This window comes from Arvicanthis niloticus, chromosome 28 (assembly GCF_011762505.2).
Source record: "Arvicanthis niloticus isolate mArvNil1 chromosome 28, mArvNil1.pat.X, whole genome shotgun sequence".
Lineage (NCBI taxonomy): Eukaryota > Metazoa > Chordata > Mammalia > Rodentia > Muridae > Arvicanthis > Arvicanthis niloticus.
The window spans coordinates 15,356,824-15,377,448 of record NC_133436.1 but is presented as its reverse complement, the minus strand read 5'-3'; the positions used below and the strand labels follow the sequence as shown (position 1 = coordinate 15,377,448).

Genomic DNA, 20,625 nt, shown 5'->3' with positions numbered 1-20,625 from the left:
TCCGATAATCTTGGTTTAGATACCTTGAGATTAAAGGTGTGTGAGATTAAAGGTGTGTGAGATTAAAGGTGTGTATGACTTAGAAGTATAGAGATCAGAGTTAGAGACAAGACCTAAGGGCATGATTAAAGGTGTAACTTAGAGGTGTGGCTTAGAAGTAAGACATATAAAATGCAGAGGCAGACAGTAGGATTCAGACATTAGGGAGACTATAGAAGACAGAACCAGACATTAGGGAGACGAGAGAGAGAGAGATTCATACACATCAGACATTAGGTAGAATCTGCCCTCACCCTCGCTCTTGCTGAAACCCGACCTGCAGACCGAAGCAGCAGCTTGGGCCGGGATACAGTGGCTGCCCAAACGTGGTTCAGCCCAGGCCTCAACATTTTGCTCAGGCCGAGACATTTTTTGGCCACCCCAACGTGGGACTAGTGCGGTCCCCAACATTATTTTGGTGCCCGAACAGGGACTTGAGCTTGGGCCCCAACATTATTTTGGCGCCCAACGTGGGGCTAGTGTGGTCCCCAACATTATTTTGGCTCCCAACGTGGGGCTAGTGCGGTCCCCAACACTGAACTGTGAACAGTAAATGTTCTTTGTTTAAGTTGTTCCAGGCTCTGGTATTTTGTCAGAATAAGTCTGGGTTGACTCAGACAGCCTTTGCTGAAGTTAGAATCCTTACTCACGTACTTGGGTATTCTACCCAGCAGATCCAATTCAGGGCAATGGCTTTTGGTGACATTATGAACAGTGTCTCTAACTGCAGAATCATTCCTCATGTGAGTGAACTCATATCATCAATATATATATATATATATATATATATATATATATATATATTCATAATATTAATATATATTCATAATATCAATATATCATATATTGATTATCTATCTATCTATTAAATAAAATCGGGTCTCAGAGAAATTTTTTCCTCCTAGGACTGGATTCCTGGTGCTCTATCTTGTAGGACTGTGAGCAATGGCTGTTCTGACCTTTTCTCTTCGCCTAACTTTCTTTAGCTGGTGAGCAGATGACAGACAAGTCTGTGGTAAGAGCTTTAAAGTGCAGGGAGGATAAACCCAGTGAGTATACACTTTAGAGATGACGTCATTTAGATGGGGAAATTGAAACTTAGGTCACAACTCTATTTATTCCCAGGAGACATTAGCTGGAGTAGAAATACACCTCTTTCCCTGTGCAAGGCGGTAAAGATGGTTATGAATATGTTGGCCTGGAGCTGAGGTTTAGGGGACCAGCACCAGGATGGACTGTCTTCATGACCTCTTGACCCCAACTCTTTCTTCCCAGTGGGCTTCAGTGTGGACTAAGTTCTTGGCTCTCCCCTGGCTTCTGAGGGTTCAGTCTGCAATCTGGTCTACACTCACATTCAGTGGTTCTTCGAGTCTTCTCCAGTTCACTCTTTTAGTTTTTCTTGGGAAGATGGAAAGCCAGGCTACATTTTCCACCTAGCTAGCTGTCAACAGGGCTTTCTGCTGCCTCCATCCCACCTAAGTCTTCCCAATATGCTGTCTTATAAGTCTTGACAGAGACACTTAATGCCTCCTGTGGAGAGAGATCCAATCTAAATGCAAACACACCACTACAAGTTGAAAACTGGCCCCGAGAATCAGTTAATTTTCCTGTGACTTACTTTGAGTCTAGTTGAGAAATTATCTTATTAATATGGACTGAATTTTCCTTAGCTTTATTGGACTTTATATTCAGTTAAAATATACACTTCTAAATCAATCAGATCCAACCTGTAAATTTCTGAACTTGCAGAAAAAAATGAATTCGTCTTTTAGACAGTAGCTGGAAAGAGATTTATGAGTTAAAGTTACATTAATTCCCTGTCCTTAATATTATATAGGATGCAAGCTGTTATTACAACAGCCAGATTCGTAGATAGTAGTAGATTCAATTTATGAAAACGGATTATTTTAAACTTTGGAAAAGACAGATATAGGATAGTAATATAACAATTAAGAACATGGACTTTGGAGTCAAACAATCTTGGTTTGCGTTCTGGATGGATCATTCATTCATTCACTCTTTCATTACGCACACATTGGCTGACAGCTTGTCACTGGAAAAATAGTGTTGAACAAAATAGACATTCCCCTGCCTACGAGTCTGTCAGGGGAAATGGATATTGTATAACTAGTCATTCAGATAAGTAATAGCCACAGTGGTGATGACACATAGGATAAAAGTTAGTATCATGCAAAGGATTAACACAGGAACTAAATTTACTCCAAAGGATCAGAGGAAGCTGACTTAATGGCTGAAGGGCCACGATGGCTGGAGCAGAAGGAGCGTGGGGGAATTAGAGCTGAGGAAGGGGAGGAGCAGGCTCCTTGACCTCTTAGAGCCTTCTTACACAGTGTGAGTGACATCATCACTTCTTACACAGTGCGAGTGACATCATCACTTCTTACACAGTGCGAGTGACATCATCACTTCTTACACAGTGCGAGTGACATCATCGCTTCTTACACAGTGCGAGTGACATCATCGCTTCTTACACAGTGTGAGTGACATCATCACTTCTTACACAGTGTGAGTGACATCATCAGCAAGACAAGGTCACCCCAGGACTAAATAGTGCTGCACTGAATTGTGTTAAATATGGGCTTTGTTTCAGTATTTAACACTTGGTTTCTATTCGGACTAATTTATTTCCGGTGTGGAGCTTATTAGGTGATGTAGACAAAACAATAGTCTGGGCCAGGGTTGGATTCCCCAAAGGGTACAGGAGGGCAAGGTAAAGAAGATGATTTGTGGAAGGTTCAGGAAGAAAATATATTTTAAAAATATTTTTGCGTGTTACTGCAACATATCAGATATGCACGGCAGTGGGCTTTATATAAACATGTTTGCAAAGTACAGGCCACATTATTTGTAGATACCAGGGTAAAATCACGGGTTTGAGAACCGGGTGAGCTTGTGTGCTTGAAAGCAGGCTCCATAGTGCACTTCCTGTGGGCGCTCGGCCAAGACCAAGCCTCTCATGTCTTGTGAGATCACTGGAAGGGCTGCGTGAGGCCAAGTTAGTATCATGATAGTTTTCGTTTTTATGTGTCCAGTCACCGACTTTACTACTGTTGTTCTTGAGGCAAATACTTGAATACAGACATATTTTTGAAGATATGTATGCACAATGCTTGAGTGTGTGTGCATGTGTTCATATGCATGTGTGTGTTTGTGTGTATGTTCACGTGTGTGTGGAGGGCAGAGGACAACCTTGAGTTTTGTTTTCCCTTTACACTCAGAGACAGGGTCTCTCTGTTATTTGTAGTTGTGTAAACCAAGCTAGCTAGCTGTGGGGTTCAGGGAGAGTCCTTCCTTGACTCCCATTATCTTACACACACTTGTTAACTGTGTCCAGTTTTATGTGGGTTGTGGAGATTTGAACTCAGATTGCTTGTGCAGCAAGCTTTTTACCCACTGAGACCTTTCTCTAGCCCTGGAAAATGCCATGCTTATTTATTTATTTATTTATTTATTTATTTATTTATTTAAAGCTGGAATCCTTTTTCCTCATTTATTTAATGTACATGCATGTTCTATCTGCATGTACACCAGCATGTGAGCCACCATGTGGTTGCTGGAAATTGAACTCAGGACCTCTGGAAGAGCAGTCAGTACTCTTAACCGCTGAGCCATCTCTCCAGCCCCTAAATGACATTTTTAAAGGGCTACAGAAATAATGAAAAGCTGCCGATTAAATAGTGGCTTTTCATGTGATGAATCTCAATTTACTGGTAAGCTGGTGCTTCTTGGATATGAGATAGGCACTCAGATCCTAACTTTTGGCACAGCCATTTATTTTCCAAGAATTATATTCCTAAGGAGAAATTTTTTTTATGATGGAATAATATGTAGTTGTTTGGAACTAACTGTTAGGACTGTCGCGACCCTTGGAGATGGAATAAACAAATTTTGCAGCAGAAGATAGACATTAGCCTTTTATGGGTCCTGGAGTAGAAGTCTTTGGTTCAGAGAGATGCATTTTGGGTGTCTATTTCACAAAGGGTGGACTTGAACTTGTGACGATTTACCTTGAATATCAACTGTGATATCTTGGTGTCTCTTCACAGCAATAAACCCTAAGATATTATCTGCCTGTCTGTCCATCCGTCCGTCTGTCTGTCCGTCCATCTGTCCATCTGTCCATCTGTCCGTCCATCCATCCATCCATCCATCTATCTATCTATCTATCTATCTATCTATCTATCTATCTATCTATCTAATCTTTATGTGCAATGCGTGTTTACCTGTATACATGTATGTGTACCACATGCATGCATGCCCTGGGCCTACAAAGACCAGAAGAAAGTGTCAGATCTCCTGGAACTGGAGTTACAGATGGTTTAGAGCTGCCATGTGGGTGATGGGAGCCCAACGTGGGTTCTCTGCAAGAAAAGCCTTGGTCTAACTGCAGAGGAGTTATTTCTCCACCCCACCCTTCATTTTAAAAGTTCCTTTTGTCAGCTAGGCAGTGGTGGCACACACCTTTAATCCAAGTACTTAAAAGACAGAGGCAGGTGGATCTCTGAGTTCAAGGCCAGCCTGGTCTACAGATCGAGTTTTAGAACAGCCAGGGCTACACAGAGAAACCCTGTTTCAAAGGGGGAAAATGTTGCTTTTGTCAGGGAATTTTACTCATAGCCACAAGACAGAGACCGAGACAGAGAGGAACTGATAGAAGCCTCCCAGAAGGAGCAGCACAAAGAGAGACAGAGAGAGGAGCACAGGAAGTCTTCCTATTGTGTCAGACTTCACCTCTGGATGAAGTTTTAGCAGAGCCATTTCAGTCCTGGTGTTGAAGTGCTTCAGCTCAGCTGTCTGAGAGTTTGGTGAATGGGTGGCAGATAGGGGAGGCCCCACATGTGTCTGACAGGACAGACACATCTTGCTATCTCAGTAGGAAGCTGGATTAAGCAGTGAGAAATATATGCCAGATGACTTGAATCTTGGAAACTGGGCTGGGTATAGCTCAGCCCATCTCCCATAGCAGGAGATGGTAGCACATCTCCTGCTCAGCTGGCCTGAACTCACTATGTAGACCAGGCTGGCCTCAAACTCACAGAGACCCACCTGTCATTGTTTCCTATTAACATGCTTAGTTCAGTCAGCTTTCTTATAAAACTCTGAACCTCAACCCCACAGTGGGTGGGCCCTCCCACATCAATCAATAATAAATATAATTCCCTACAGATGTGGCAATAGGCTATTTGAATCTGTGTGCTCCCTCTTTCCAGATGGCTCTAGGTTATACCAAGTTGACAATAAAAACTAAGTAGGATAGCCTCTGCCACCCACTTTGAATCCACAGGGCCTCTTCTCTCTTCCCTGGAGCCTGTAGAGAGAAGGATGTGGGTCTTGGGAGGAGTGAGCTGAAGTCTAGTGTAAGGTGGTCCCACCTTTCAGAAACACGTGCCTCCTTCCTAAACTGAAATCTATCTTCTCTGCCCTAAAGAGTGAGCTCAGGACACTTGTCACTCCCCAGCTACATCATGACAGTTGCTAAGTACAGTCCTGGAGGGAGCTTGGCATCTACCTTTAATTTGACTCATTCTCGAATAAACCATAAAGATGTCATCCTAAACACTTTGTTGTGGATCTTCTCCCTTATCATGTATTATTTAAGTCTTTATTATATATATTTGTGTGTGTGTGTGTGTGTGTGTGTATGCCATGGCCCACATTCGGAGGCTGGTTCTCTCCCTAACTGTGTGGGATCCTGGGATTAAACTCAGGCAGTCAGTCACAATTGGCAGCAAGTACACTTATAGAATGTCAGTGACCCCAGATCTGCATGAATTCGTATAGTAAGGTTTAAAATTATTTGGCTGTTTGCTTCCATGTTCTTAAGGCTTCCACATTCTCATGGGTTCCGAATGGGTCTTGGAGGAGGCTTTGTTGCCTTCAGGCGATGGTGTGTCTTGGAAGCCACAGATTTTTCCTAACAGAAGAAACATCGCTGGAAAACACAAAGCACCAATGTTTTAAGGTGGTTTCTTTGGGCAGTGCTAAGGCTTATTTGGAAGCAAAGACTGGGGCTTAGTTTAACACATGTTATTTAGGAAGTAGTTTTTTCCCTTGTCTGGCTTGTCCTTTATTCACTGGAGACTTTTTAGAGTTAGGAAAACAAAAGCACCGAGTTAAGGCTTTGAGCCTCTAGAACACTCATATTTTGAGTGTTCTACATTATTTATGTTTCTTCTCTCAGCTGTGAGTTTCCTGCCTCAGAAGTAGTCCAAATCGTCCCTGCTCCACAAGTGCATTCCGAGAACTCCCCCGTCCTCCCTTCTGCTTTGTCTATCAAGTTCAGGGTTGCTTGTTGCCCCTGCAACCAATAAGAGCTTACAAAGAAGCAGGGGGATGGGGTGGTGGGGGTATCTCACACCTGGAATCCCTCCTTGGGAGGGAGAGGAGAGGAGGAGGATCCAGAGTTCAAGGTCATTCTGTGCTACACGGTGGGCTTGAAAACCGGCTCCATGAGCCCATGTCGCAAGAGAACTCTAAAACCTAAGAAAACAAAGCCAAACCTAACCCAAACCCCAGACTAGGAAGATGATCACAGTGGGTAAAGTGCTGACTGTGTAAGGATGAACACCCAAGTTTGGATTCCTGCCGTGTTTAAAAAAAAAAAAAAAAAAAAAAAAAAAAAAAAAAAAAAAAACCCAAGGGAAAAAAAGAAAAGAAAAAAAAAAGAAAGAAAAGAAAAAAAGAAAAAGAAAGAAAAGAAAGAAAAAAAAAGAAGAAGAAGAAAAAAAAGAAAAGTCAGGTACTTTGGTTTGTGTCTGTAACTCCAGAACTGGTAGAGCTCTGGCGGTCACGGGCCAGACAGCCAAATCTGTGAGTTTCTGGTTTACAGAATGACCTGTCCCCCAAACAATAGAGGGTGATTAAAGAAGACACATGACATAGACCACCGGTCTCTATGAAGACTCACATGTGTATGCACTCACACACACACACACACACACACACACACACACACACACACACACACACACGTAAAACAAAACCTAAAACCCCAAACAAAACATGCAACTTGTGCGAGTCTGGAGTCTCTGGAGGCTGGCACATGATAACTGAACGCTTGGTCAGTAATTTAAACTCCTAAGCATTCTTGTCCTTAAGGCATGCAGTGTAAAAATTGATCACTTTAAAAATAGTTAAATCTATTTGAGACAGATTGGTAAGAGTCTAAAACATGTGCATCATTGGGCATCGTGCTGTGTTTTGGTAGACAAAGAGATGAGTTATTTCTTGTCCTTTATGGCCCTTGGACATTACCAAAGTCACTACTGTTCCCTTTGAAAATTCTTTCTACTCTTGGCCATTTTCCTCTGTTCTGTAGCAGTAATTAATAGATAGATTTTTTTTTTTCTGGTGGGTATCTTTCAGACTGCTAAAAATTTGTACCTAGAGAAAAGTTATTATCTTGCTTAACATGTACTTTTAAAACTAAATGGGCTGGAGAGATAGCTCAGCTGGCTGCCCTTCCAGAGGTGCTGGGCTGAATTCCCAGCACCCACATGGCAGCTCACAACCACTTGTAACACCAGTTCCAAGGGATCCAATGTTCTCTTTTGACCTCCAGGGCCTGAACATGATACACAGACATACATGCAGACAAAACACCCATATACATAAAATAAGAAATAAATAAATTTTGAAGACACAAGTGGTATGATACTGTTAGCTTTGTTCTCTAATTCACTTTGAAATGGTACGCTTTTGAGAACTCCGTATCTTTGCCTTGTAGATTTGTTTTGTTTTGTTTTTTTTTTTAATTTTATTTTTGAGATTATAATATTGTCTTAGTTGGGCTTTTACTGCTGTGAATAGACACCATGACCAAGGCAAGTCTTATAAAGGAAAACATTTAATTGGGTCTTGCTTACAGGTTCAGAGGGTCAGTCCACTATCATCAAGCTGGGAACATGGCAGCATCCAGGCAGGCATGGTGCAGGGGGAGCTGGGCGTTCTTCATGTGAAGGCTGCTAGCAGAATACTGACTTTCGCCAGCCGGTGGTGGCCCATGCCTTTACTCCCAGCACTTAGGAGGCAGAGGCAGGTGGATTTCTGAGTTCAAGGCCAGCCTGGTCTACAGAGTGAGTTCCAGGACAGCCAGGGCTACACAGAGAAACCCTGTCTTGAAAAACCAAAAAAAAAAAAAAAAAAAAAAAAAAAAAAGAATACTGACTTTCAGCCAGCTAGGATGAGGGTCTTAAAGCCCACACCCACAGTGACACACCTACCCTCTAACAGGGCCACACCTTCTAATAGTGCCACTCCCTGGTTTGAACATATGCAAACCATCACAAATGTAATTATAACATTTCCTCCTCCCATATATCTCTCTACATTCTCTTTCAAATCAATAGCTTCTTCACCAATTGTTATCACATGCCTATATAGGGTTTAATAATATATATTGCATGCGATGCATATACACACACACACACACACACACATACACATACACACACACACATACACACACACATACACACACACACATACACACACACACACATACACACACACACACATACACACACATACACACACACACACACACACACACACACATACACACACACACATACACACACACACACATACACACACACACATACACACACACACACATTCCTAAGTATGAGCCATTCAGTCTGTATAATATTTCTTTTATGTATGTTTTCAGGGCTGACCATTTGGCATTGAACTACAAATTGGTGTGCTCTTTTCTGGGGAAGAACGCCTCTCTTGCTCTCAGATTTCCTCAGTTCCTTATAGTTCTTTGTGTAGGATGGAGGCCTCGTGGGGCCTTCCCCAAGCAGTCACCATATTCGTTGGTATGGTTCAGCTTATATTTTGGTGTCATGGTGGTGAGACTTTACTGGTGTTGCTTCTGATGTTACTAGGAGATGCAGACGCACAGCCAATTCCCTGGTCCTCTGGCTCTTCCACTCTTCCCGCCCCTCTTCTGCAATGTTCCCTGAGCCTTAGGTGAGGGAGTGGTTTGTAGACATATCCATGGGAACTGGGCTCCAGCGCTCTGCATTTTTATTGGTTGTGGTTTTCTGTAACGGGCTCTGTCTGTTGCAAAGGCAAGTTTTCTCAATGAAACTTACATATGGGTTTAAGAACAAATGTTCGTAGGTAATTGTTAGGGTCACTTTGGTTCTTTGAACTGCTTTCTGGATTCTCATCTTATGGGTGTGCAACAGTTTGCTATATCCTGTTGCAATAAATATTATAGACCATAAAGCTTGTGCAAAACTAGAAGGGCCAGGCAGCTGGGAGCACAAACCGAAGCGACTGCCATATTGTATAAGTTCATTCATAAAGTGTACTTTGAATTCATTTTTTTAATTATACAGTACATAAAGGCAACCATTGCTGTAGATCTGTAGTTTTTCCTCTCTCTCTCTTCCTCCCCCTCTTCTTTCTCCCCCTCTCCCCATCTCACTACTATTTGCTTTTTAAAAATCTGCCAATATCATTTTCTTTCAAGACCTTACTCTGCTCAGTTTCAAGTGGTGTTTTAAGGACAGTCCCTACTCACAGGGTCACTGTAAAGACTGAATGGGGACAGTCCCTGGATTCGTGGATAAGACAGTGGTGTCTTATCATTGAACACTCCAGGAGTCATTCTTTTTTTTTTTTTTCTTTTTTTTTATTGGATATTTTATTTACACTTCAGATGCCATCCCCTTTCCCCATCCCCCCTTATAAAACCCCTATCCCATGCCCCCTTTTCTTTTTTGCACTTATACATTTTTTAAAAATGTTAATCAAAGGCTTTATAAGTTTGGTAATGCTCAATTAGAGGTGTAACCCACTACCCAACCTAGATATATCAACCATCTTTGACGGGTGGAGATACATGAACATCTGCCTCCCTGTCTCCCTCCTCTTTCTCTCTCTCACCACCTAGCTCTCCTCTCCTTCTTCTCCTCTTCTTACTCCTTCTCTTCCTCTCAGTACTCCTCCCACCTTAGCTCCTCCTACATATCACCCTTCCTGTTAAAATGAAACTTTTCTCTCAAAATACAATTAGAGCATAATTATGCCAATTTGTACCAGTGGACACACTTGCAGAATAGTCGACTGATTATATCTGTCTAGACAGACTAATCAGCCCTTAATAATTCTGCATCACTAAGGTCGGTCTGATGATTCTGGGCCAGAAGGCTGAAGATTTGATGCTCCAACGTTCGGTAGTATAGGGGCTTTCCAGGTGTTCAGCGGTCTCTATAAATTGGCTAAGTTTTAGAAGCTATGCTTTGTGCTTCCCACAATTATAGTTAACTCAGTCATTCTGGATTTCTGACGGGGTTGAAAACTTATAGCCTCATAGCCAATCCTGGTTATTTACCTTGAGAGAAAAGATTTGAGTGGATGGTCGTCAGCTGACATTCATCCTAAAGCCAAGGAAAAAGCCAGGTTCAGAACTAAGTGTTTTAGTTAGGATAGATGACAGAGGTTCTGGTTAGTCAACAAAATGATGGACTGGGTATTAGGACTATCTTGTACCTCCAGGAGTCATTCTTAAAGCACATACTGAAAGGGGTTGTCACTTCAGTGTTTGTGACCATGGCTGCTGCTCATGGCATAATGTCTTTAGCAGAGGAATCATATGAAGACTGTTCTAGAAGAGTATATTGAATTTATGTGAACAATAATGAAGTGGTTCAAGAGAAGGCAATGTAAAACGGGGTAGTCACCTTCGAAGTCCCTGGCTTCATGCAGAAACATCTTCTGAAGTTTGCTTCTGCCTGCTGAGGTACAGATACTCAGGCTGCTTTCTTAAGTCCTGCACCCACCATACCATCCCCTTAGGCATGAACGAGCCCCAGAGGCCAAGTGCAAGTGGAGGGGAGAAGCAGGAGGCTCAGGAGAGCCCCAACATCAAACTTTGACTAGACCAGCTAGATCAGCTTGTAGCCAATGGGCCACATGTCTCAGGACAGTTATAACTGTGGCCCAACACATTTCAGGTCAATGTCATACTATAACATCAAAAAGATACATGGCTGTGGACTAAGTTTTTCAAGACAATCCTGTGTGTGTGTGTGTGTGTGTGTGTGTGTGTAAGAGAGAGAGGGGGGGGGAAGAGAGAGACAGAGAGAGAGACAGAGAGACAGAAACAGAGAGAGACAGGGGCACACACAGAGAGAGACAGAGAGACACACAAAGAGACAGAGAGACAGGGATACACAGACACAGGGACAGAGTGACAGAGAGAGACAGAGAGACAGAGAGAGACAGAGAGACAGAGAGAGACAGGGACATACAGAGAGAGTCAGAAAGACACAGAGAGATACACAGAGAGAGACAGGGATACACACAATGAGACAGAGACAGAGAGAGACAGAGACAGACAGAGAGACAGGACACAGAGACAGAGAGACATAGAGAGAGACAGGACACAGAGAGAAGTGGGACGGGAAGAAAGAAAATATGAGAGAGAGCAAGGGAGAGAGGAAGGGGAAGGGAGACATCAAGGGGGAGGGGGAGAAGTCCATAATGGAATTACCCGTGGTAATTCAGTTGAATATTACAGTGTGGTGTAGTGCTGGAGCAGAGTGGAGATTCCCTGTGGGTCCCAGAGAGAAGAATGGAATGGGCTTTAGAGCTTTTGTGTGTCCCAAACTGGCAGTGATTTTCTGCTGTTTTCTTTCTATTTTTGTCCATTGGATACTAAGATAGCTAGGTACCGTAGTAGCATGACCGGCCCCAGACACGGCCCACAGGTCAGATAATTGGGCACATTGTGTACTAAACTACTGAGCTTATCTTTGCTTTATGGCACCGAACTTCAAAAAAAATCAGCTTTTTTTTTTTTTTTTTTTTTTTTTTTTTGAAAAGACTCTGAGGCACCCTCAAGGCAATTTCATTCATTATCATAATAGTATCAGTATCAGAATCAAATTTTATGTAGTTGGCTCTCTAAAACCAATATAAAATTGCTTCATGGGCTATCTGGGTGGTACCTAATGGCTTCAATTGTCCCCATGGGAAGACAAATGGATAAGGCCCTAATTTTGCCACTGTGGATAGAGTTAAAAGAAATAAAATGAAAATTGTTTAATACTTACAGGTGAAGTTGAGGGATTTAAGAAGGGGGGGGGGATCCAGGAGGGCTTGATGAAGAGAAGCCTCATGATTGTCAGCTGTCACCTTGTTTCAGTCTGTGCTGTCACAGTCGTTAATTTGTCATTGTGGTCTCTGTAGAAAGTCTGCACAGTAGGTGAATTTTAGCTTGTCCCTTAAAAAAAAAAAAAAAGTACCAGAGGATGGAGGAGAGAAAGGAGACAAGGCCCTCTAAATCCACAGGAACAAAACTCATGTGAACTCACACAGACTGAGGCAGCGTGCACAGAGCCTGCCCGGGGCCTACACGGGTCTGCACCAGGTCCTCTGCACATGCATCACGGCTTCCGTGTTTTTATGGTGTTTTCATGGGATTCCTGAGTGTGTGAACAAGCGGGTCTCTGGTTCTTATGCCTTCTCTCGGGCTCTTTCCCTCCTGTTTGTCTTGTCCAGCTCCAGTGTGTTAGTTTTTATTTAATCTCACTATAATTTACTATCCCTCAGAAGCTTGTTTGTTTTCTAATGAGAGACAGAAGTGGAACGGATCCAGGGAGGCAGGAAGGAGGTGGGAGGAGCAGAGGGAAAGGGAAACTGTAATCAAGGTATATTACCTGAGAAAACAAATGTACATCAATAAAAGGAAAAAAAGAAACTTATTTGAGGACATGAAAGGAACACACGGTTCTTGTGAAGGACAGGGAAAATATGAGAAATTATAATAAAAAAAGAGACTAAAATCTAGTTCTGTGATGGAAAGAACCACAGTATTTCTCTCTCTCTCTCTCTCTCTCTCTCTCTCTCTCTCTCTCTCTCTCTTTTTGGTTTTTTCGAGACAGGGTTTCTCTGTATAGCCCTGGCTGTCCTGGAACTCACTCTGTAGACCAGGCTGGCCTCGAACTCAGAAATCTGCCTGCCTCTGCCTCCCAAGTGCTGGGATTAAAGGTGTGCGCCACCACCGCCCGGCACAGTATTTCTTTCCAGCATTTAAATACTTACATTTAATTTAACAAATGAAACAAATGATATTCTTACCCCATGGTCAACACTGGTGTCCCTCCTGAAGGCCAGGAAAATCAAGTGCATGTATGCTGATCACCTGTCTTAGACGTAGTTATAGGAAACACATACAGTGATATTTTTCCTTCTCCTCCTGGGTTATGAATGCAAGCATCACTGTGGCTTTATAATTTCTTGGTTTTGTTCTGTGATGTTTCCTGGAGTCAATACAATAGTCCCAACCTGGTGAGAGACCAATCTGTCTCTCACTTCCCAGTTCACAGGGTTCTACAGTTCAGAAAGGTCTTTGTTTAATGATTGCCAACAAGAGTTTGCATTGCTTTGACAACCTCTCGTTCCTTTGTTGTTGTTAAAGACCACAGAATGATAATCATCTTTCTGCATGTCCCTGTGCACATGTGTGAAAAGTTTTCAAAGTCATATAGTTGGAGAGCTGAGCTGCTGGGTCTGACCATGTTTGTTCTGGTATAGGATATTGACACCAAGGCTTTGTCCATGCCGGGCGAGTTCGATACACAAGAGCACATTGCACCCGTAGCCCTGTTTTAACCAAACTACAGTCTTGTGCACCCCACGAACACCAGATGTTAATACTTTTGGTACCAATCTCCATTAGATCAGGACCTGCTAAGACAAAGGGCTATTTTTGAACTATTTCACATGGCACTTACTATTATATTCAGTGGGCACATTGCATTTTTATTAGAAGGAGATAAAAAAGACAAGATAATTACAGCACTTGCTAAACGTCATGTATGTTGTGGCTGAAAGAAATTATAGCCATTGGAGAACTTTTTTTCCTAATACAGTTTCTACCAACTGGTTGTCCTGTAAGCTAAGGTTGAAACCTCTCCTGAGGGCACTTCTGCCCCTCGAGGCCTCGTGGGGGAGGTGCAGCTGTGGTGGTGAGGGTCAGTGGGGCCCTTCTGAATTCTGAGGCTGGTTGGTGATGGTCCAGTTGTCTCTGGCTGTCATTAGTGGTTTTACTGACGAGTCCTCTGAGGCCACCGGGATATTCCATGAAATTCTCCTCTTTGTGACCTTTCTCACATTCCTTAAAAAACAAAACAAAGCAAAACAAAACAAAACAAGACAAAACAAGACAAAACAAGACAAAACAAAACAAAAAAGAGTGGTTTTTCATGCACATCTTTCATAAATACCATAGGGCCTGGAGAATTCGCAGAGCTGGGTATACACGATGTCTATTTTAGTGATTCTTCTTATTGATATTGCAAAATGCCTGACAAAAGCAACTGATAAAGTTATTAGTACCCACACGGTAGCTGTCAACTACAACTTCAGCTGGAGGGAAGCCTTTTTTTTTTTTTTTTTTTTTTTTAAGGCATCAGGCATATACAGGTGGTGCACAGGCATCCATGCGGGCAAAACACCCATACACATAAAAACAAACAAACGAGCAAACAAACAAATGCAAAAAGAAAAGCCGGGATGAATTGGCCAGGCGGGGATCCTTAGTTTTTGCTTCAGCAATGGTTTCAGTGGAATCAAGAACTGTTACCTTCCGGGAGGGTCTAAAATTCCTGCAAATGTCCACCTTTCCATTTCTCCCCTTACACTTTCCTTTAAGTCGCTTTCGTGACCCGAGAAAGATTTTCATATTGCGGAAAAATGGCGAAATGAATCACTAGGAAGGAGGGAACCTTTTACATTTAAGTCACGTGATCTCTCTGTGAAGCAATGAGGTGAGCGAGCAGTCTGCCATCACCATATTTGGAAGAACCGTGAAGCTTGCTTTGCAGGATGACAGCCTGTTTATCACTTTTAATGCTTTGTCTTTTGGGGAAACTACCAGGGAACTGCCGACCATCGCCCAGAGGTCCCCGTTACCCGGGAACAGCTGGACCACTACCGGGATGTGGCTGAAAATGTTCAAAGTGAGCTTGCAGCAACGCTGGTCAAACTTGAATGTGCTCAGTCTGAGGTGAGACGCTGTTCACATTCACCACTCAGAAGTGCATTTTTGTAGCTTTTTATTGAGCGGAACAGGATGTTGAGGATTAGAAACGGGAAAGTAAGAACGGGATTTCAATCCATCGACAAAATTTACCCTTACTCTCTTGTGTGCTTAGCCACTCCAACTCTGTGGCTGGCTTTTAGAATTTAGAGAAAGTCTGTATAACCCCGGGGAGACTTGAGGACATTGGGTTAAAGTCACATGGGCCATGGGGAAAGTCTTCCCTTTATGTGGATCGCTTGTATTCTAGAGCTCGTAAGGATTTCTGAATTCTCTTCTGATTGGCCGGGCAAATTCCATGCTTGAGTAGTGTAGTGTAGTTTCTGAGCTCCTCTGCGTTCATTCTGCTCCGCAGTGCAGGGGCTGTGAGGGGTCTAGCTTGACCTGTGAGGCAACTAGAAGTTAACAAACTGGTAACATACATGTGACTCTTGCCATGCACACTCCCAGTTCCAGAGAACCATGTATTTGTGAAGATGGTCTCACGGAAGAGATCCAGCATTCACAAATGCAAACATCCTCCAGCGTTGTGATGCTACCAAAGCCACAGAAGTCCAAGCCTTCTGCTTGCATAATTTCCCTTTGCCACCATATTTCCCCCAGGAATCTGAATATCATTTTTTTTTTACCACCTATAATTATGGTCTAGAAGAGGTCAATGCTGTGATATCCCGAACATCTGGATTTGCTTGAGAAACAGTTGTGGCCACGAAATCACAAACACTGTGGCTTGGAGGGTCCCCAAATCATTCTAAATCACTCCTAAATGCAGCAATCCTGATAGAGTAAGTGGGTTCCCATTGTAAAATATTTTATTGCTTTTTGTAATATCCACCGCAAATATCTCTCGAGTGGCATGATATCAACTTACGATGTTGCTCATTTATTTTATTTTATTTTTGTCTGTGTACTCGACATTGAATTCAAGTTCTTTCACACACTATATAAAATTACTCTTTCATGAGGTTATAACCTAGCCTACAGCTAACTTTTGAAAAAGATAAACTATGATTGTTAGTTAGAAAATTATTCAGGCATAATTTCCAATCTGGTAGTGCAGATCCAAATTCAAGAAAGAGAAAATGAAATTGGATGAGGTCAGGAATAAAATGGTGAAATTTTAAATTACAGTATTGGCTCTTTTGTTAGGCACTTTCAAGTGACACACACATTGTTAAATCCCTTGTTTCCCCCCACCCCACCCCCAACCTCTCTGCACTTTAGCTTCGAGAAATCCGCTCCAAGATGCTTTCTAAAGAAGTTTGCTGTCAGGAGCTGAAGGCAGAAATGGAGAGCTATAAAGAAAACAGCGCCAGAAAATCATCTCTCCTTGTCTCTTTGAGGAACAGAATCCAGGAGCTCCAAGAAGAATCAGCAGCATTTTCTGCTTCTAAAACCAGAGCAGAGGCCTCTGCTCACGACATGATGAAGGAGAACCAGGAACTGATGAAGAAAGTTCTAGAACTGGATGAGAAATTACAGTAAGGAAGTTGGAAACATTTCCCAGTTTGTTAGTGGCTATACTAGCTCCAGATCTCAGCCTACATCTTGAGTGATCTTTGAATGTTTTATAGGACTTTCCATTTAAACTCGAGCTGAAGAAACAGTTATAGACCTCAAATATCTCTGTAGTCTTGGAAACTTTGCTCAAGTTCGAGGGTCATTAAGGATGTCAACAAACAGAGTGTTGTCTTATGCAAGTTTAGAACCTTGACAGTGGGTGCAAAAGCCTATTCCAGGTGTAGTTGTGAGATTTTCCTTAAGTAGATGTTTAACTCCAGAGTGAAAGAGAAACCCACAGAAAGAGAGTATTTAGAGGCTAGCTAAAAAATTCAAGGAAGCAAGACTACTTTGAACATCCTCCTTAGGCCTTATTGGCATTTTACACAGAGAACTCAAGACAGTTGTTCTGACTCCACCTCTTGAGTGTTAGGATTACAGTCATACTGTACCATGACCAGCTTTCAATATCACTGTTAGTAAAGTAGTTTATACTATTTTAATGTATTTCATCTTAAAAAATGAACCAATACCCCCCAGCTCCTGTCCTCTTCCAACTATAGAAAAACTTCTTTTTGTTTGTTTGCTTGATTTTAAGACAGGCTGTCTGTCTTAGTTAGGGTTTTACTGCTGTGAAGAGACACCATGACCAAGACAACTCTTTTAAAGGACAACATTTAATTGGGGCTGGCTTATGGGTTCAGAGGTTTAGTCCATTATCATCAAGGTGGGAGCATGGCAGTGTCCAGGCAGATGTGGGGCTGGAGGAGCTAAGAGTTCTACATCTTCATCCAAAGGCAGACAGGAGGAGACTGACTTCCAGGCAGCTAGGAGGAGGGCCTCTCAAAGCTCATCCCCACAGTCACACACTTCCTTCAACAAGGCCACACCCACTCCAACAAGGCCACACCCACTCCAACAAGGCCACACCCACTCCAACAAGGCCACACCCACTCCAACAAGGTCACACCCACTCCAACGAGGCCACACCCACTCCAACAAGGCCACACTTCCTAATAGTGTCACTCCCTGGTCCAAGCCTATTCAAATCACCACACTCCGTGTAGCCTAGGCTGCTGTTGAGCTTTCACCTTCCCTTTTCTTCCTGGGAGCTTGGATTACTGGGGTTATTAGATATTTTTGTGAGCCCATCTTCAGTTGTTTTGTAAGATCACCAGTGATGAAACAGGGCTGGTTGGTCTCCACAGCGTCAGTTACAGTCGATCTGTGAGCCACTTTCTTCTCGTGGCTTCCAGAACATTACGCACAACTAGTTTATCTCCTACTTTTCTCTTTTTGTGTTTTTTCTTTTCTTCTTGGCTTCCAAATATTGAGGTGTCTCATACCTCCACCTCACTTAGGTTTCTTATTTCTGTACTATTTAATCTCCTGTCTTCTAAGTGTTGGTGATACCATGATTCCATATCCAGCTTGAATATCTTCTTACAACACAAGGCACACACATCTGGCATCTTCATGTAGAAGCCCAGCAGATATTTTAAACCTTATGTGCTCTGAGGTTCCAACCATATCTTTCTGTACTCATTTGATTTGGTAATAATTTCATTCTTCTAGCTGCCAGGTGAAATATCTTGGTATCATTCAGGGTTCTCCTTTTCTTTCATATCCTTCTCCATTTAGCAAATGCAACCACAGCTAGTTTCAAACAAAACTAAATATTAACCATTTCTCATTTGTTACCCCCAATAACACTATCATCTTTCACCTGGACTTATTGTAGTTAGTACATATACTACTTTGTGGGTAGCGGGTGTGGCGGCCAGCTAAAATGGCACCTAAGCTTATGAATGGCACCTGCCAAATTTTATGAATGGTGCCTGACTTCCTCACACACCCCGGTCAGAGCCACATCCACAGAACTACTGCGCAGACTCGCTGCCACGCAGAATCAGGCCATTTGACGTGTGCCCACGTGGCAGGCTCTGAGTGACCAGGCACGGGGATAAAGGGAAAGTGGAACTGGGATCTGGGGCTTCCAGAGAGATATTGTAAAAAGGTTCCTGAGTAAACTGTGTTGGGAAGAATCCCGTGTCGTGTCGCTCCTTTCTGCGGGCCGGAACCGGTAGCGACACTACTTCAGGACTCCTGGTATCAGTTTATATTTTGAGTAATTTAAGGTGCTCTTAAAGTATAATAGATCAGCTGATTTAGCTAATGTAACTTTACTACTCACAGTTCTGGAGGCTGGAGAGTTCAAGATTAAGGTGCTGCTGATTCATTTCCTAGTAAATGAACTTCTTTTTGTTTTCTCCCATGGTAGAGAGAGAAAGAGACAGCCTCTTTCTTTTTTTTCTTACTGTTCTTATTCACAAGGATTCACATCCATGACTTAATTACCTCTGGGAAGCCTCAAGTACCCATATTACCTTAACAGAGGCTCCTGATTTAACCTATGGGGACACAGACACACACAGCTCACAAATGATTTTCTTTCTTCTGTCAATACACACCCCCCCAGCCAGAGTGATCCTGTTAAAGCACAAACTAGATGGTGTCAGTCCTCAGCTCAGAGTCCTCCAGTGATTTCTTACTTAGGGTAAAGACCTAGTGTGTTTATAGCCCAAAAGGCCCATACTAACCTGCTGGTGTTACTTTTTTCTTCTTCATTCTTCTGTTCCAGCTTTTCTTTGCTGCTTCTTGAACTGGACAGACATGGTCCTACCTCAGGGCCTTTGCAACTGCTCATCCCTTTGTCTTCAAGTTTCTTCCCCAGATAGCATGGCTACGTCTGATGTAGGCACTCACTCATTAGGCCCTTCCGTGAGTGCCATATGTCAAAACGTACCCCCTTTATAGTTGATCATTTTCTTCCAGTCTTTACATAACGATACTGTATATTTTACATGGATTAATATTTGGATCAGTCTGTCTTTCCAACTAGAACATACACTTCACAGAACAAGGATTTTTCTCTCTTGTTTACTTCTGTAGCTTTCACATCCTTGATAGGATCCAGTGCATAATTGTGTTCATTAATTATCTACTAGATAAATGCAAAATACAAATGTCATATACTTATTGTACAAACACCTTTACAATACAGAAAAGTTAAGAATTTAGAAGAAATTAAAAATTACTCAAGCCGGGCGGTGGTGGCGCACGCCTTTAATCCCAGCACTTGGGAGGCAGAGGCAGGTGGATTTCTGAGTTCAAGGCCAGCCTGGTCTACAGAGTGAGTTCCAGGACAGCCAGGACTACACAGAGAAACCCTGTCTCGAAAAAAAAAAATTACTCAAAATCTTTGTTTATAGAAAAATCTTAATAATAAACATTTCTTTTTTTTTTAAAGAATTTATTTATTTATTTTATGTAAGTACACTGTAGCTGTCTTCAGACACCCATATGAGGGCATCAGATCTCATTATGGATGGTTGTGAGCCACCATGTGGTTGTTGGGATTTGAACTCATGACCTCTGGAAGAGCAGTCAGTGCTCTTAACCACTGAGCCATCTCACCAGCGCCTAATAAACATTTCTTGAATAGGCTCCCAGACAATTTTACCCAAATAGCACTATGTAATATATTAGTTTTACTAGTACATTGTTGCTGTTTTAAGACATCACTCAGTTTATCACCTTAATGGCCTTATGTATTCTATTTCTAAAATAGCTTCACTGGGAGCTGGAGAGATGGGTCGACAGTTATGAGCACTTCCAACTCTTATAGGATAGCAGATTTGGTTCCCAGCACCTAAATGGAAGCTCATAACTGTCTCTTTATAACTCCAGTTCCAGGGGATCTAGTACCCTCTTCTGGTCTCCATGGACACCAAGCACACACATGGTGCACATACATACATATAGGCAAACACTCACACACATAAAATATAAATAAGAAATCTTTAAGAGCTTATTTTACTGCCAGGTGGTGGTGGCGCACGCCTTTAATCCCAGCACTTGGGAGGCAGAGGCAGGCGGATTTCAGAGTTCAAGGCCAGCCTGGTCTACAGAGTGATTTCCAGGACAGCCAGGGCTACACAGAG

The 20,625-nt window shown here is 42.5% G+C and overlaps 1 protein-coding gene across 1 annotated transcript in view; it reads left to right on the top strand.

Annotated features, from left to right (window-relative positions):
- The window catches only part of Ccdc170 (coiled-coil domain containing 170), a 78,349-nt gene that overhangs the window by 8,504 nt on the left and 49,220 nt on the right, over positions 1-20,625 (top strand). Inside the window, exons 2-3 of the mRNA XM_076926764.1 lie at positions 14,960-15,088; positions 16,346-16,602. Of these exons, the coding sequence (XP_076782879.1) occupies positions 14,960-15,088; positions 16,346-16,602 (386 nt within the window). The remainder of the gene's footprint in view (positions 1-14,959; positions 15,089-16,345; positions 16,603-20,625) is intronic.